The 16,702-nt window shown below is 49.0% G+C and overlaps 1 protein-coding gene across 1 annotated transcript in view; it reads right to left on the bottom strand.

Annotated features, from left to right (window-relative positions):
- Positions 1 to 216: 216 nt before the first annotated feature.
- Positions 217 to 16,702, bottom strand: part of LOC137788486 (melanoma receptor tyrosine-protein kinase-like) — a 19,743-nt gene continuing 3,257 nt past the window's right edge. The window contains exons 2-27 of the mRNA XM_068581312.1: positions 12,297 to 12,448; positions 11,847 to 12,054; positions 11,631 to 11,765; positions 11,459 to 11,527; positions 10,959 to 11,077; positions 10,708 to 10,849; positions 10,300 to 10,413; positions 9,522 to 9,648; positions 9,060 to 9,133; positions 8,836 to 8,926; positions 8,538 to 8,737; positions 8,314 to 8,446; positions 7,867 to 7,957; positions 6,874 to 7,031; positions 6,730 to 6,762; positions 6,370 to 6,517; positions 5,725 to 5,847; positions 5,432 to 5,530; positions 4,938 to 5,123; positions 4,363 to 4,518; positions 4,196 to 4,271; positions 3,376 to 3,522; positions 3,201 to 3,298; positions 2,487 to 2,630; positions 2,222 to 2,315; positions 217 to 1,519 (exon numbers count right to left, since the gene is read on the bottom strand). Coding sequence (XP_068437413.1) covers positions 1,191 to 1,519; positions 2,222 to 2,315; positions 2,487 to 2,630; positions 3,201 to 3,298; positions 3,376 to 3,522; positions 4,196 to 4,271; positions 4,363 to 4,518; positions 4,938 to 5,123; positions 5,432 to 5,530; positions 5,725 to 5,847; positions 6,370 to 6,517; positions 6,730 to 6,762; positions 6,874 to 7,031; positions 7,867 to 7,957; positions 8,314 to 8,446; positions 8,538 to 8,737; positions 8,836 to 8,926; positions 9,060 to 9,133; positions 9,522 to 9,648; positions 10,300 to 10,413; positions 10,708 to 10,849; positions 10,959 to 11,077; positions 11,459 to 11,527; positions 11,631 to 11,765; positions 11,847 to 12,054; positions 12,297 to 12,448 — 3,446 coding nt within the window. The 3' untranslated portion in view covers positions 217 to 1,190. The remainder of the gene's footprint in view (positions 1,520 to 2,221; positions 2,316 to 2,486; positions 2,631 to 3,200; positions 3,299 to 3,375; positions 3,523 to 4,195; positions 4,272 to 4,362; positions 4,519 to 4,937; positions 5,124 to 5,431; positions 5,531 to 5,724; positions 5,848 to 6,369; positions 6,518 to 6,729; positions 6,763 to 6,873; positions 7,032 to 7,866; positions 7,958 to 8,313; positions 8,447 to 8,537; positions 8,738 to 8,835; positions 8,927 to 9,059; positions 9,134 to 9,521; positions 9,649 to 10,299; positions 10,414 to 10,707; positions 10,850 to 10,958; positions 11,078 to 11,458; positions 11,528 to 11,630; positions 11,766 to 11,846; positions 12,055 to 12,296; positions 12,449 to 16,702) is intronic.

The raw sequence follows: 16,702 nt of genomic DNA, 5'->3' as shown, positions 1-16,702 counted from the left end.
AGGCATGGACACGTGTGTGCGCCTCTCTGCCTCTTCCGTACCAGCGATGCGTTTTATCGGCTCGTATCATTTGGAAAAGGATCTGTGGGGAAAAATCAGTGGCATGAAATCCGCATCAGGTTCTCACCAAGAACCAAAAGCTTATTGGTGAGATCTAACGCAACACAATGATCTAACGCAACACAATGGAAACAACAACTTTAATGTTTCGTCCAAGAAAAAGGTGTCGAAGAAGCTGAAGGAGTAAAAACTACACAGAGTTCACAACAAACTTCACGTTTAACAACATTCACAACATTCAGAGAGTCATTCATATTCATGTATATTCATATTTACAGACTCCTTCTCTCCACATCGTTGCTGTGACTTCCTGTCGCCTCTGTTGTGTTGTTTACAGACGATGTCACGTTGTGTGTTTCAGCGTGTACCAACCAGACAGTCGACAGTCCTCACAGTCCGGCTCTTTCTCGTCAAGCGAAGGAAGAACAAACGTCTCCTTTCAACTCGACGAGAGCTTCAAGACGTCCACAGCAGGAAACAACGATGTCGAGAATAAAAACACACAAACGTCTTTGTGGACTCGAACGCTCTTCTGGATCGCTGCCTTCAACGCAACACTTTCCACTCAGCAAAGGTTCAGAAGCTCTTCACAGGATGGAGATGGAAACCTCAACGTAATCCTTTAAAGCATGAAGGTGTAACAAAGGCTTGACAACAGATGTGTGTTGTTCGTGTGTGTGTTTTCTCCTCCTGAGGACGTTTCTGCACCGACAGATCATCAACGATAACGCGGAGAAATTATGTGAAATGTGTCTTCAAAGAAGAATTTGTGATAGTTTATAATACTGTTCATTAATACACAACAAAATGTCCTCATGTGTGCTCATGACCACATCATTGTGTGTCTGTGTGTGTCTGTGTGTGATGCTGAAAGTCTGATATTCATATTTTCCTCAAGACGTTCCTGATATGAAACTGAAACGTTTTGTTTCTTCTCTGAAGCCGTTTGAAGGTTTAAGAAAACAGAGTTCAGTTGGTTTGAACGATAAAAAGTCCCTCCTCTTCCTCTTCCTCTTCCTCAGCGGCTGCCTGAGTGCCTCTGAGCAGCGCTCAGCGGAGCAGGTTGTGTTCCAGCGGAGCAGCAGATGCTCAGTCAGCGTTTCCTGTAGAACGCTTGGTTCCACTGCCCCCTAGCGGCCGGGGGCGTGCGGCGCGCCGCCGAGACCCAGGTAACCCGGGTTCTCCAGGTACTCAGGGTTCTCCAGGTACTCCGGGTTCTCCGCCGCCGGAAGGAACATACCGTTCCCATTCACCGCGCCGGCGTTGAATGGGAAGTCGGCCCGGGGGAGCGAGCTCCGGGCGGTGTTCAGGTATTCCGGTCCCGAAGACCTCTGGTCCTCCGGCGGCGGGGCGAGCGAGGCGGCGCCCCGACCCAGACTGAAGTCCTCGTAGTTGGGATTGAAAACCTCCGACAGCCGGCTGCTGTGGCTGCTTTCACTCAGACTCTGGTTCATGTACTCTGAAACAGAAACAGCCGATCAGGCCGAGCTTTGTCTCACGGACACGAGAAAGTGTTTTTGAAGCTACAACTCTTCTATCTCATCGTCCGCAGGTCCGATCTAACTCATTTAAAGAAGATACGGGACCTCTCACTGGCTCAGAGTTCTACGGTTGAACCCGTGTGGATCTGACAGCAGTCGTGGGATCAATATGTGAGTCTCAAGCCGCAAAGCAGGAACCAGAGTTTATTTTGTGTTTTTTTCTGGCGCTTTTCGAGGTCCTGCGATCTCATTGGCCGTCAGATTTGTGTGTAAGCGCGTCAGACGACACAGGTAGAATGACGCGGTCAGTTACCTGACGATCAGCTCAAAGTAGGGCATATTTATAGTTCTGAATTACTGCAAATGCTTGAAAACGGGTCATTGCTGGTGTTAATTGTGATTATTATTGCAGATTTGGATGCCCTGGGTCTTGATCTTTGTAAAGATGTGCAGTATTACTCTGTGGCTTGATGGGAAGGCACCGAAAATACAATTTAAAAAACTAGGGGGCGATCGAGGAGACCTTCTTGGCTCAGACTCTTGACTTCTGATCATATTCATGCAGAAAATAAGTCAAATCATAATTTTAGGAGAATTTCTGTTGTCTTATGTTCTGGTCTGGACCAACAGGAAGCCTGACATTTATTTTCCACCTCTTACTTCCTCATTCGTGACCTCACCGTGGCCGCTGACGTCTTCTCTGTCCGGCGCGTTTTGGGTCGGGTTGGAGATGTATCGCAGGGTGACGCTGTTCTCTCTGACCGGACGGCCGTTCTGAGGTGAAGACAGAAGAAACACTTCCTGTCAACGCAACACTCGGGCGAGTAAACACTCCTTTCACACTCTATTTCCTCTCCCACCTCTTCAGCAACTCAACTACCAAACGGAGACGACAAGAGGCCACAGCCTTCGGCGGCTGCAGGTCTCACAGGAGCGTTTGTTTACCGTGGCGTGGCAGAAGCCGTCGTCCCGGCGGTCCGTTCCCTTGAACGGCAGCAGGTACTCGTCGACGTCCACGACGTCCTCCATGTCGTCCGAGCTCAGCAGGCGGGAGTAGAACCTGCTGTCCGTCGGGCTGGGGAGGTCGCCCTGAGACGAGAGCCGCATCGTGTTCATTCTGACAGCAGACGTCTAACACCGGCTTCACGGAGCCTTCCGCCTCGCGTGGATAGGCGTCGGCTTTCGGGTGCAATGTGAACCTGGCTATTTTAAGTCCCAGCATGCCCCATTCAGACAATCTTTTGGCTTAAAATACAACATTTTTTTTCATTTTTTAAGCGAAAGACAGTTTTTTTTGACTGAAACTACTTCCAAACAGGACAAGACTTTGTTTTATTGTGATTTTTGTTACAGATTCTAATTCTTTAGGTCCTAATCTTTCCAAAAAGGTGTCTTATTGACGCTCCAGGAGGCATTTTTGGTGGACTCTGGCTCATATCGTGCTGGATGTTCATAGTTATGATCAAAAAAATCTTTTAAAAGTGATTTTTTTGCAGATATACATTTTTTTCCCAAGACTTTGCTGAACAAATACATACAATAAACACAAGTATTGGAATTAATTTGGGTTTCATAAGACGACGCAAACACAGGGAACAAGAGGTCTGGAGACAATATTGGCTCCACAGTTTTTAATGGCTCAAGTTGTTCTGGGTGTACCTGTATGACCAGGTATCTGGACGGGTCTCTGGCCATCTTTGAGAACTCCGCTATGAGCTCTCTGAACCTGGGACGACTGGAGGCGTTGATCATCCAACCTAAAGAGAGAAAGAGAGACTCTCAGGTGTTGACCGTGGTCCAGGTGTGCCCTCTGAAGGCCACGGTGAGCTCTTACATTTCACCATGATCATGTAGACGTCGATGGTGCAGATGGGCGGCTGAGGCAGCCGGTCTCCTCTCTCCAGCACCGAGGACATCTCGCTGGCCGGGATGCCGTCGTACGGCTTGGACCCGAACGTCATGAGCTCCCACACCGTCACACCTGCAGACCAGGGACCAGAGACTAGAGACTAGAGACCAGAGACTAGAGACTACAGACTACAGACTACAGACTACAGAGACTACAGACAAGAGACTAGAGACCAGAGACTAGAGACTACAGACTACAGACTACAGACTACAGACTACAGACTACAGAGACCAGAGACTACAGACTACAGACTACAGACTACAGACTACAGACTACAGACTACAGAGACCAGAGACTAGAGACTAGAGACCAGAGACTAGAGACCAGAGACCAGAGACGAGAGACTAGAGACTAGAGACTCATCAAACAGTGTGACATCTTCCTCCTGATTGGTTGTTTGAGTGATGTAAGAGAACACAAAGTGATGATGATGAAGACGCAGCTGACTGGAGGACGATGATAAAACCAACCAATGTTTTTAAAGGGAACACACTTCCTGTCGCCTGGGTGGCCGTGGCCTCGGTGGGCGTGGCCATAGCCTGAGTGGGCGTGGCCACGGCCTGAGTGGGCGTGATGGGAGAGCAGATTGGGGTCTTACTTTATTCATAGTTTATGCTTCTTGATTTCTGTGCAGGAGAATATTCATATGACACTTCCAGCATCACTGCGCTGGTGGAGGTCTGACTCACCGGAGCTCCGGACACACACACAGACACACACACACAGACACACACACTTGACTCACCGAAGCTCCACACGTCGCTCTGGTGAGTGTAGGTCCACTGGAGGATCGACTCCAACGCCATCCACTTGATGGGAACCTGCAAGAACACGAGCATGAAGGAGCAACCAGAGAGGGTTTAAAACCATTGAGCTGTTAACACACACACACACACACACACACACACACACCTTTCCTCCGTCGGCGTGGTACTCCTTCTCGTTGGCCGTCAGCAGCTTGGCGAGGCCGAAGTCGGTGATTTTCACGTGGTGAGGACTTTTCACCAGGACGTTCCTCGCTGCCAGATCTCTGTGCACCAGGTGACGCTGCTGCAGGTAGTTCATGCCCTGCAGACACACACACACACACAAACACACACACACACACAAACACACAGAGGAATGAGTCAGTGTTCACAATCAGTATCACTGCTTGTTATTTTATACGTTCTTCTTCTTCTTCTTCTTCTTCTTCTTCTTCTTCTTCTTCTTCTTCTTCTTCTTCTTCTTCTTCTTCTTCTTCTTCTCATGAACGTTGTAACCAATGAATAAGTTCAAACTGGTCCTGTGAGCTGGAGCTTGTTCCTCTCTGAGCTCGTGACCTTGTTCTTTGTGATTTTCCCAGCACTTTGAAATCAAAGGCGAGTGTGAATAGATTAGCGTTCGTCCCCCCGCTGCAGCTAAAGGGCCTCAGCAGGCTTACGGCCTCGGGCTGAGATCTAAACAAGAGGGGGAGGATGTGAGGGGGGGGGGGGGGCTGGACTCACCTTGGCAATCTGGACGCACCAGTTCAGCAGCCACTGGGCGCCCACCTGCTCCCTGTGGTGGCGGACGTAGTCCAGCAAGCAGCCGCACGGCATCAGCTGAGTCACCAGCTGCACCGACGACGTCAAGCAGATGCCCAGCAGGCGGCACACGTGAGGGTGGTCCACGCTCGCCATCACGTACGCCTCCTGAGGTCAGACACAACGCATCACGTGATCAATACACGCCTCCTGAGGTCAGACACAAGTTTAACACGTGTTTGATTTACAGCCAAAAGCTAAGAAGCAAGTCTTTCATATATGGATTGATGGATGGACATGGAGGATGAGGAAGAAGAAGACGTTGAGAAGAAGGAGGAGGAAGAGGAGAAAGAAGTGGAGGAGGAAGAGGAGGAGTCATAATAAAGAGGAGGAGTTAGAATGAAGAGGAGGAGTCAGAATAAAGAGGAGGAGTCATAATGAAGAGGAGGAGTCATAATGAAGAGGAGGAGTCTCACGTCCAGGATTTCTTTGTTGGCTTTCGGTGACGTGGCCTCTCGGAGGACTTTAATGGCTACTGGGATCCTCACGTTCTCTCCTTCAGGGATCCACAGACCCTGAACACAATCATTCACATCTTAATAACAGAATAAATAAGTTTCATTAATAATATCAGTACCTCTACTTTATGACTAGAGTCAGTTCTGGATGAGCAGTCAGATGGCTTCCCCCAAAGAAACCCTTGTGTCTCTCTCATGCAGGTGTTTGGTCTTGAAGCAGAACCACCAGGTGTCGCCGCAGAGCCGCTCACCTTAAAGACGGTCCCGAAGGCCCCGGAGCCCAGAACCCGGATCTTCTTCAGCTCCGTCTCCTTCAGGATCCTCAGCAGCGCCTGGTTCGGGGCCTCGCCGCTCGGAGTCAGCGGCTCCACCAGCTGCAGAGGACGTGGATAGCTATTTATAGAAATACGTATATATATCTATATACCCATACATGTTCACAAGCCCCTCCCACCTCTCTCTCCTGCAGCATCCCCTCCACAAGCACCTCCCACCTCTCTCTCCTGCAGCATCCCCTCCATAAGCCCCTCCCACCTCTCTCTCTCCTGCAGCATCCCCTCCATAAGCCCCTCCCACCTCTCTCTCCTGCAGCATCCTCTTCATAAGCCCCTCCCACCTCTCTCTCCTGCAGCATCCCCTCCATAAGCCCCTCCCACCTCTCTCTCCTGCAGCATCCCCTCCATAAGCCCCTCCCACCTCTCTCTCCTGCAGCATCCTCTCCATAAGCCCCTCCCACCTCTCTCTCCTGCAGCATCCTCTCCATAAGCCCCTCCCACCTCTCTCTCCTGCAGCATCCTCTCCATAAGCCCCTCCCACCTCTCTCTCCTGCAGCATCCCCTCCATAAGCCCCTCCCACCTCTCTCTCCTGCAGCATCCCCTCCATAAGCCCCTCCCACCTCTCTCTCCTGCAGCAGGCGCCGCCGCGTCCTCTTCCTGCCGATCCGCCGGCGCCGCAGCAGCACGAAGACGAGCAGCGCCACGAGGACCACGACCAAGAGCCCGCCCACCACGACCACCGCCGAGGAGGAGGAGGGGGAGGGGCCACTGAGGGGGCAGAGTGGTGTTCAGACCATAGCGTCATCATCATCATCATCATCATCAGCTAGCATAGACTCTAGATGCTATATATCAGTGTTTGGACCTATTTAAATGCATTATTATTATTATTATTATTATTATTATTATTGATTTGGATCCGCTAACAGGATTCAAAGGAACATTCAGCAGCAAACGTGTATGATATTGTTGTTGTTTACCCGCTGCATCCTGACAGTCCAGCTCCTGAGCACCTGCAATAACACACACCATCATCATCTTCATCATCATCATCATCATCATCATCATTATTATTATCATCATCATCATCATCATCATCACTTGCTTCTGGCCGCGCCCCTCACCCCTGGGTGCAGTTCTGGTGGCAGGGCTGGCACTGGCCGGACCCGTTCGGGTACGTCCAGATCAGCGTGTCCCCGTCTCCCAGCATGCCTTGCGGGCAGCGCGGCACGCAGTGGGGGCCGTCCTTATAGTGGGCGCACTGGGAACACTGGTCTGGACCCTGCAGGGGGCGCCAGAGGACGGATGTTGAGACTTTTTAAACATTCAGATGAACCTGATCTAAATATTAACATTGATATATATATATATATATATATATATATATATATATATATATATATATATATATATATATATATATATATATGTGTGTGTGTGTGTGTGTGTGTATATATAGTGTTTTTCTTGGTGTAAAGTACTAAATAATAATGTATTTTATTAAGAAAAGAGCTAAAAATGATAATCGTATGACTCACGTTAAGAGACGTACTGTGAGAAGAAGAAGAAGAAGAAGAAGAAGAAGAAGAAGAAGAAGAAGAAGAAGAAGAAGAAGAAGAAGAAGAAGAAGAAGAAGAAGAGGAAGAAGGTGTAAAGTTCAGCAAACCAAAGAGAAGAGTAGAGCGTGTCCTTCGGAGCAGATGTTCATGTTGCTGCATGTGGTTGCATGTTGTTGTTGCATGTTGTTCATGTTGCTCATGTTGCTGCATGTGGTTGCATGTTGCATGTTGTTCATGTTGCTCATGTTGCTCATGTTGCTGCATGTGGTTGCATGTTGTTGTTGCATGTTATTCATGTTGCTCATGTTGCTCATGTGGTTGCATGTTGTTGTTGCATGTTGTTCATGTTGTTCATGTTGCTCATGTTGCTGCATGTGGTTGCATGTTGCTCATGCTGCTCATGTTGCTGCATGTGGTTGCATGTTGCTCATGTTGCTGCATGTGGTTGCATGTTGCTCATGTTGCTCATGTTGCTCATGCTGCTCATGTTGCTGCATGTGGTTGCATGTTGCTCATGTTGCTCATGTTGTCTGTGCCGTGTGTTTCAGCTGGACTGACCGGTCCTGTGCAGGTGGCGGTTCTGGAGCTCGGCTGACACTCCGGGTGACACGACACACAGCTGCTGTTCAGCTGCACCTCTCTGGGCTCGCTGCTCAACACAGAAGTACAAGTATGAGCTAAAGTACACAAATAGTACCATGTCAGATATGTGATGATCAGTGATGCGTTCAAACGCTGCAGCTCGTAAAGGTTTCATAACTTCATACACTGACACACATAATTCATACATCATATTAAGTTTGTGTCGTAGTGAAGTGTCGTGAAAAACCTCCTCTCTGCACTTTGTGTACTTCTGTATGAAGTATTCTGTATTTTGTAGTATTTATTATGAATCCTAACACAGAGCAATAGTTGTTTGTCTTTTAAAAGCGTTCAGGTTTCAGGAGGTTTTGCTCTTCGTCCTCAAAGCGTGTGAAGCGATGAGGTCACAGGTTCGAGTCCCACCCGTGCAGCAGGTTGCAGAGCGCCACGCAGCGCCCCCTACGGTCCAGGCGCCGACAGGACAGACACATGGCGGGACCGGGGCCCCAGCAGCCCTCGTCCGTGCACTCGGGGTCGCAGGTTCGATTCTGTCGTTCTGTCGGAGGATAACGCACTGTGTACAGATATGTATATACAAATATATATATGTGTACATATATATGTACACATGTATATAACGGACTCACCGCACTCGTGTGCTGGAGCGTTGTGCAGCATGTTGGAGGTCTGGTCTCCGGACCGGAAGAGGCGGGGCCACTGGGCAGCTCGGGTGTAGCAGAGCTCCGAGTTGTTCCTGATCAACACCCGGCCGGCGCTCACCTCCTTCAGGGAGCGCAGGCCGAGCCAGAGGAGGCCTGGAGCACACACCACCATCAGGCTGTACGTACTGCAGAGGAGCCACACGGGTCAGAACCAACCAGCACGCGGGTCATTCAGCACATGTGTTCACGTCTACTGATCACATCCACGTGTGAGTCGACTCACGAGTGGGTGGTTCGTCCTCTGATGATCTCCAGGTTCTCAAACACAGAGAGAGAGGTCAGGTTCTTCGGCAAGAACTGGATCAGCAGGAAGCCTACACACACACACACACACACACACACACACACACACACACATATTGGTTACTGCTACATATGGGAGCCCGACAAGGAGAACCTCTTGAAGTCTGACTCCATCGCAGACGGAGAGGAGCACTGACGACCTACCGGTGATCTCCTTCACCGTCCTGAAGTTCTCCAGTTTTGCCGGGTCCATGGGCGGGATGTTATAGAGCAGATCCCTGAGAGAGCCGAGGAAAGGAAACGTTAACACAATGGAGCCGGTACTGAAAGTAACCGGGTCTTAAATGGGTCTTTTAAGGAGGCGGGTCTTAAATGGGTCTTTTAAGGAGGCGGGTCTTAAATGAGTCTTTGAAGGAGGCGGGTCTTAAATGGGTCTTTGAAGGAGGCGGGTCTTAAATGAGTCTTTGAAGGAGGCGGGTCTTAAATGAGTCTTTGAAGGAGGCGGGTCTTAAATGAGTCTTTGAAGGAGGCGGGCCTTGATTCAGGTCTTCAAAGGAGGCGGGTCTTGATTCAGGTCTTTGAAGGAGGCGGGTCTTGATTGAGGTCTTTGAAGGAGGCGGGTCTTGATTGAGGTCTTTGAAGGAGGCGGGTCTGGGAGTGTCTCACCCGCTGAAGGAGTTCCGGATGAGCGAGACGTCCCCGATGATCTTGGTGCAGTTCCTGAAGGAGTCGATGTTGGAGGCGTTGATGGCGATGGTGTTGATCAGAGAGCCGACTCCGACTCCGTCACAGACTGGAGGAAGAGGGAGACTGTTGGGTTATTGTTCAGTATTCAGGTCTCCAGGTCTTTCAAGATCTCTCCAGGTCTCTCAAGGTCTCTCAAGGTTCGGGTGTAGCCTTTCCATTAAGTCTCTCCAGGTCTCTCTCAATGTATCTCTAGGTCTCTCCAGGTCTCTCTAGGTCTCACTAGGTCTCTCCAGGTCTTTGTCTAAGTCTTTCAAGGTCTCTTCCGGTCTCTCAAGGTCTCTCCAGGTCTCTCTCAATGTATCTCTAGGTCGCTACAGGTCTCTCTAGGTCTCACTAGGTCTCTCCAGGTCTTTCTCTAGGTCTCTCCAGGTCTCTCCAGGTCTTTCTCTAGGTCTCTCTAGGTCTCTCCAGGTCTTTGTCTAAGTCTCTCAAGGTCTCTTCCGATCTCTCAAGGTCTCTCTATGTCTCTCCAGGTTTCTCTCAAGGTCTCTCTAGGTCTCTCAAGGCCTCTCAAGGTATATCAAGGTATCTCTCAAGGTATCTCAAGGTCTCTCCAGGTCTCTCTCTAGGTCTCTCTAGGTCTCTCAAGGTATCTCAAGGTCTATCCAGGTCTCTCTCTAGGTCTCTCAAGGTCTCTCAAGGTCTCTCTAGGTCTCTCCAAGTCTCTCCAGGTCTCTCAAGGTCTCTCCAGGTCTACCTTTGGGACAGGGTCCATTGCAGTCCTTGCAGCGCTGGACTCCGTTCTCCTCCACCTCGTAGGTCCCGGCGCTGCAGGTACGAACACACGACCCTCCGGCCACCACGTAGTTATCTTCGAGCCGAGAGAAAGAAAGCAGGATTATCAATATGAACAACTCCCTCAAGGAGGATCAGGTCCCTGCAGCAGAACCAGAGACTGCATTACCCAGAATGCAAGTCTGCAGCCAGACAGTTCAGTCAGGAGGTCTCAGTCAAGTTCTTGATTCTACCTTAAAACACAGTTCTCCTTCAGCTGTCACTCAAAGCCTCTGATCAGTGAGAGGTCCTTCACATATCCACCTCATTATGCATCTATCTTTGTCTATCTCTGAATAAACAGCGCAGTGCACAGGGGGCGGAGCCGTACGTGGGCAGGACTTCAGGCAGGTGTTCCCGTAGGTGAACTTGGCGTTGGGGTTGTGGACTTCCTGGTGAGTCTTTGAGTTGTAGAGAGTCAGATGAGGACACGAGGCCTTACAGGTGCCGTCATCGTTAAGGTCCCTGCAGGCCTGGGGGGCAAGAGGAGGGACACGCAGTGAGTGTTTTGTGTGTGTGTGTGTGTGTGTGTGTGTGTGTGTGTGTGTGTGTGTGTGTGTGTGTGTGTGTGTGTGTGCTCACCAGGCAGTCGGTGGCTCTGGGTCCAGAGCATCCTGCAGCACAGTGCTCGTTGCAGCAGTCGCTGGGTTTCGGTCCTCGACACCGTCGGCTGCACTGCTCTGCACACTGCAGCCTGGTGACTGACACACACACACACACACACACACACACACACACACACACACACACACACACACAGGTTACTCTACCTGCAATACCGCGCACCACCACTAAGGGGCAGTATCGTGATAGTTATTGATGGTAATTGTGTTCATTTGAATAACTTTTATCGTGATTTTTGATATTTAGTTTGAATCATCTGAACCTTAGAGTCACTAAAGCTGTCAGATAAAATCAGAGCAGTAAAAAGTATTACAATATGATCAGGATATACCTCTGAGATGCACTGCAAGTACATGAGTACAAGTACCTCAAAGTTAAATGTGTTGAGTTACTAAAAAAGCTAGAAGATATTATATTATTTTTATTCTTTGTGTTTGAAAGAAAAGATTCTGCTTTACGTTTCTGGCAGTGATCCAGACCAGAAGCCCAACAGGAACCAGAACCACAGAGCGGGTCACAGGGTTCACCTGAGGACACACACACACACACACACACACACACACACACACACACACACACGTTAATGCTCAGCAGCTGGAGGAGGCGGGGCTTCTTGCTCGCTCCACCTACATTTGGGCTTGTGGGCGTCGGCCTTGAGGACCACGCTGGCGTTACTGTCTGCGTCCAGGATGTCCCCCCACTGGATGGTCTCGATATTGCACAGCAAGGGATTGTGGATAATCTTTACGCTTCCTTTCAGAATCTCTGCGAGGAGAAGATGCTGTTGTGAGCAGTCTTAAAGGGACGGTACGCTGAATGACATCACAGGTTCCCTCGGGGCTGCACCTGTCAGGCTGCTCAGCCTCAGCTGCCTCAGGCCGCTGGTGTAGTTCAGCGTCGCAGACGACTGGTTCACGTTGTAGTTGGACATCACCAGCAGGGAGAACTGGTTGCGGTAGAGGTTCTGGCCCCGGATCAGCTTCAGGTTCTCCAGCGGGATGTCGGCGGCGTGGTTCATGGCGATCAGGACGTAGCCGCCCACTTCCTGGATGCTCTGCGGAGAGAAGAACAGATCGTTGATTTGTTGGGTCGAGGACGTTTTGAAGCCGCTTGTTCGGGACTGTGGTCGTCGCCATCTTGTTTCTTTTGCAACCAGTGAACAGGAAGCGACCTTATATGGACTGATCAGTGACGTCCAGTGGATCTCAACACCGGAGAAGTGATTGGGAAAGAAATGAGCGGCAGTAGAATGTTAGATTGACCCCATGACCTTGACCTTGACCTTAAAGAACCCACCTTGAGGAAAGACAGGTCCTGGTGTTCCAGCGTGTAGGTGACCTCCAGGTTCTCCAGGACCACGGAGCAGTTCCTGTACATCTTCACCATGTTCTCATAGTGGAGCTCAGGAGAACCCAGCTGGCTCAGGTAGTTCTGCATGCCCTGACACACTGAGGATGAGGAGGAGGAGGAGGAGGAGGAGGAGGAGGAAGATGAGGAGGAGGAGGAGGAGGAGTAGGAAGAGGAGGAGAAGGAGGTGGAAGAAGAGGAGGAGGAGAGATGGATGTTAGTTGCAGTTCCTCGGATGGCCACTAGAAACTGATATATTGTCGTTTAAAAAACAACATTTTACAAAGAACCCAAAGCTGTCAGATAAAAGCAGTACAAGTATAAGAACATAACAAGAACCGTACAAATACCTCAGAACTCTTTGAACACAGTACTTGTACACTACTGGTATCGGACATCTTGTTTGACGACTCATAATTGTAATATTTCCGTGTGGATTCTGCAAACGTCACGTCATGGAACACGGGTCATGATGACGTGACGTTCTGCGCGGCACTCAGGGAGCAGCAGGAAGCTGCGACGCCTTCAAGAAGAACCGGTTCCACCGCGGAACACACGCCGACAATTATCTCAGTGGAATGAAGCAAGTCAGGCTCAGTGAGAACGAGAGAGCTCCTGCAGAACCTCGTGACGTTCTGCAGCAGCGTGACGTTCTGCAGCATCATAACGTTCTGCAGCATCACGACTGATGTTCTGCAGCATCACGACTGACGTTCTGCAGCATCATAACGTTCTGCAGCATCACAACTGACGTTCTGCAGCATCATGACGTTCTGCAGCATCATGACGTTCTGCAGCCGTGGTTCTCTCTTAGTTCATAAACAGACAAAGACTTTGGTCTCAACTTGTTTTCTCTCCGTCACAAAGACAACACAGCTGCTCCTGCACTGTCTCTGCCGCGCTCTGATTGGCTCACAGGGGCCATCCACATCTGCACTCACCCACACACACACACACACACACACACACACACACACACACACACACACACACACTCCTTTTTATGTTCAGTGTTCAATACAACAGCGGTGATCAGACCTGTTCCTAAACAAACACTGTGTGTGTGTGTTTGTGTGTTTGTGTGTGTGTGTGTGTGTGTGTGTGTGTGTGTGTGTGTGTGTGTGTGTGTGTGTGTGTGTGTGTGTGTGCGTGTGTGTTCATGGTCAGACTGTCAGCCTCGAAGTCGTTCACCTCTCGCTCTGTTCTCTTCCTAAAGGAACAGCTCCACATTTCCCTGAGTGGTCTGCATGGTTAGCCTAGCTTAGCACAAAGACTGGGAACCGGGGGAAACTGCTAGCATCGCTGGACAGGAAGTGCGTGATTTACAAGGAAATGTGGGCAGGAATTCAAACCTGACAACCGCATTTTCTTATGAGTATTGGTGGTATTGTTGTTGTTGGTAGTAATGGTCGTACTGTTGTTGTTGTTGTTGTTGTTGTTGTTGGTATTATCACCACTGACAGGTTTTTAAGTTATTGTTTATCTTATGAATCTGACTGAAAGTTTTATTTCTGTCGTTGATGAAGATTGATGATGACGATGTTTTCTTTAGCGGTGTAGATAATGATCAGCAGCCAATCAGAGAGGAGGAGGATTTCACAACCTGCGAGAGATGAAGAGATAACACACCCACACTCTCATTCACACACACACACACACACACACACACACACACACACACACACACACACACACGGATCGGAGAAACATGAAATATAGAAACATGAAATATAGAAACATGAAACATAGAACATAGAACATAGAAACATGGATCTGGTGTTTGAAGCTCTGGTGGATGATTTTGACCTTCAGTGACCTCGCCGACAGCTAAAGGTCAAACGTCCGCCATGAGAGATTTTCACGCTCCATCAGGATCCGATTTAAAGGTTAAGTGTTTTATTGATTTGAGGCCACGAGACAGGAAACTGGTTCAAACTGGTTTGAATGGTTGTTCAAACTGTCATTTAAACTGGGATTTAATTTGTTACCTGTGGATTTAAACAGATTTAAAGTGTTACTTAACAGATTTGAACTAGTTTAAACTGGTCTACACGGTGCTGATGGGAGCCTGCAGACGGGACAAAACAAACTGTGAATGTGACACAGAAATAAAACCAGTGTTTCTGGACCAGAACATAATTAACCAGCAGGACTAAACCAGTCCTTTACTGGTTTCATGAACACATGTATTTCTGCATGTTCAGGTCCTTTACATGTTAAAACACAACGCAGTCTCAAGAGCTGCAGACGGATTCACTTCATCCAAGTTAAAACCAGGATGAACAGACATAATGTTGAGCGGAGAGTGCAGGAACACAGTGGCCTTGTCTCTCTGCACACACACACACACACACACACACACACACACACACACACACACACACACACACACACACACACACACACACACACACACAGGAATGTGTCGACCAGCTGAGAATCGCTCGTCCTGTTGAACAAACACTGCTGAGTTGTTCACATTTCATCACATTAACCGTTAAAACCAGCGGGACACAAAATGTCTCATACATGTTGTGTGTCATGTGACACATCGTCTGTGGCGACAAGTTGTGTGTCATGTGACACCTCGTCTGTGGCGACATGTTGTGTGTCATGTGACACATCGTCTGTGGTGACAAGTTGTGTGTCATGTGACACCTCGTCTGTGGTGACATGTTGTGTGTCATGTGACACCTCGTCTGTGGTGACATGTTGTGTGTCATGTGACACCTCGTCTGTGGCGACATGTTGTGTGTCATGTGACACATCGTCTGTGGCGACATGTTGTGTGTCATGTGACACATCGTCTGTGGTGACATGTTGTGTGTCATGTGACATCTCGTCTGTGGCGACATGTTGTGTGTCATGTGACACATCGTCTGTGGCGACATGTGTGTCATGTGACCTTTAAATCATCAGGACAAAGTCCAGCCAAGTTCAACAAACTAATTCATCAACGGACGAACGAATATTGTTTTTACTGCCAATAAATCATGAGAGTTCAGATCAATAAGAACAGAGGATTTACTGTCCATTAGGTTACAAAAGTGTGTGTGTGTGTGTGTGTGTGTGTGTGTGTGGTACTGTGTGTGTGTGTGTGTGCTACTGTGTGTGTGTTGCCTGCAGCAGTGTGTGCAGGTCACAGCACGTCGTCTCTTTGCTGCCGTTGAAGGTAAATTCCTCGTCTGTGCTGCAGACGGTAACAACACATCTATGTTCTGTTCGCGCCGTATGAATTATTGTTAATATCTCAGATTGTATTCAGTGTCGACCAATCAGAGCGGAGTATTATCTTCCTACGTAGCCAGCTAGCTGGGGGCTAGCTGGCTAGATTCCATGTCAGCAGAAAGTGGCGTAAAGTAAATGTCACTTCCAGCAGCAGTTATGGGAAGTCATACTTTAAAAGATAAGCTCCGCCCAAAAGACCTTCCTGTTGAAACACTTGTGTGCAACGTGTTGGTGACACATCGCGCCGCTCTGTGACTTTGAACCAAATGTCCATGTGCAAACATTGCATGAAATCTGTGTCCACAGTAAAAAGTGATAAAGTAAACCTTAAATGACACAAATGAACGACAGACAAGAGTTTGATTAAAAAAATAAACATTTATATAGATGCCTGTATGTATGCTGCTGATATTTTGAGCCTCTTTCTTTTAAAAGCAGTCATGAACACATGAATATAACACATTTACAGAACTTTTACTCCAGTTTTTTTTTCCTTTCTTTAAGGACTTTTCCAGGCCTGGAAATAATCATTTTTGAAATTGTTACACTCAGCAAAACACAGATGAGCCTCCCTGAACTAGTTTCTGTCGCTGAAAGGTCTTAACAGGAACATACAGCAGAACATCATCAGCATATCGATAAAATAGATATCTCCTAAAAAATTTAAATGGCAGGGGCCCGAGGATTGACCCCTGTGGAACCCCATGGGACACTGAGAGGCGGGAGAACAGGTGCTTCATGTGAAGTCCATTTGAAAAGCTCAGCTGGGTTTGAGTCCCAAACGACAACATGTTCCTGCCTCTGACGGCGAGTGTTGCTGCAGGTTTCCTGAGCGAGGACCGCTGACGGAGGTCCAGCTGCAGACCCGGCTCTGCATGAACTCTGACCTCCAGGTGCTGACCCGGCAGTTTCCTACGGGAGAGTCGAATGCAGCTCAGTTTTCCCTCTCCTGAGCAGTGACAGCGCGAGCGGCCTGTATAATCCTGCTAACAGTTTCTGAGCGCCATTATTGACATTCTTCACATTCCAGCTCTGACAGTCCCCCAGGCTGCACTGCTGCTGCTGCAGGTCAAGCAAAGTCCCGTCAAACGCCTTCCTGCAGCCCGACGCAGCTCGATGCTTCACCC

The sequence above is a fragment of the Clinocottus analis genome, unplaced genomic scaffold (assembly GCF_023055335.1).
Source record: "Clinocottus analis isolate CAN_PGR_092001 unplaced genomic scaffold, fCliAna1.0.p SCAF_18, whole genome shotgun sequence".
Taxonomy (NCBI): domain Eukaryota; kingdom Metazoa; phylum Chordata; class Actinopteri; order Perciformes; family Cottidae; genus Clinocottus; species Clinocottus analis.
Note: the sequence above shows the minus strand (reverse complement) of the source record. Positions and strands in the feature narration are given on the sequence as shown.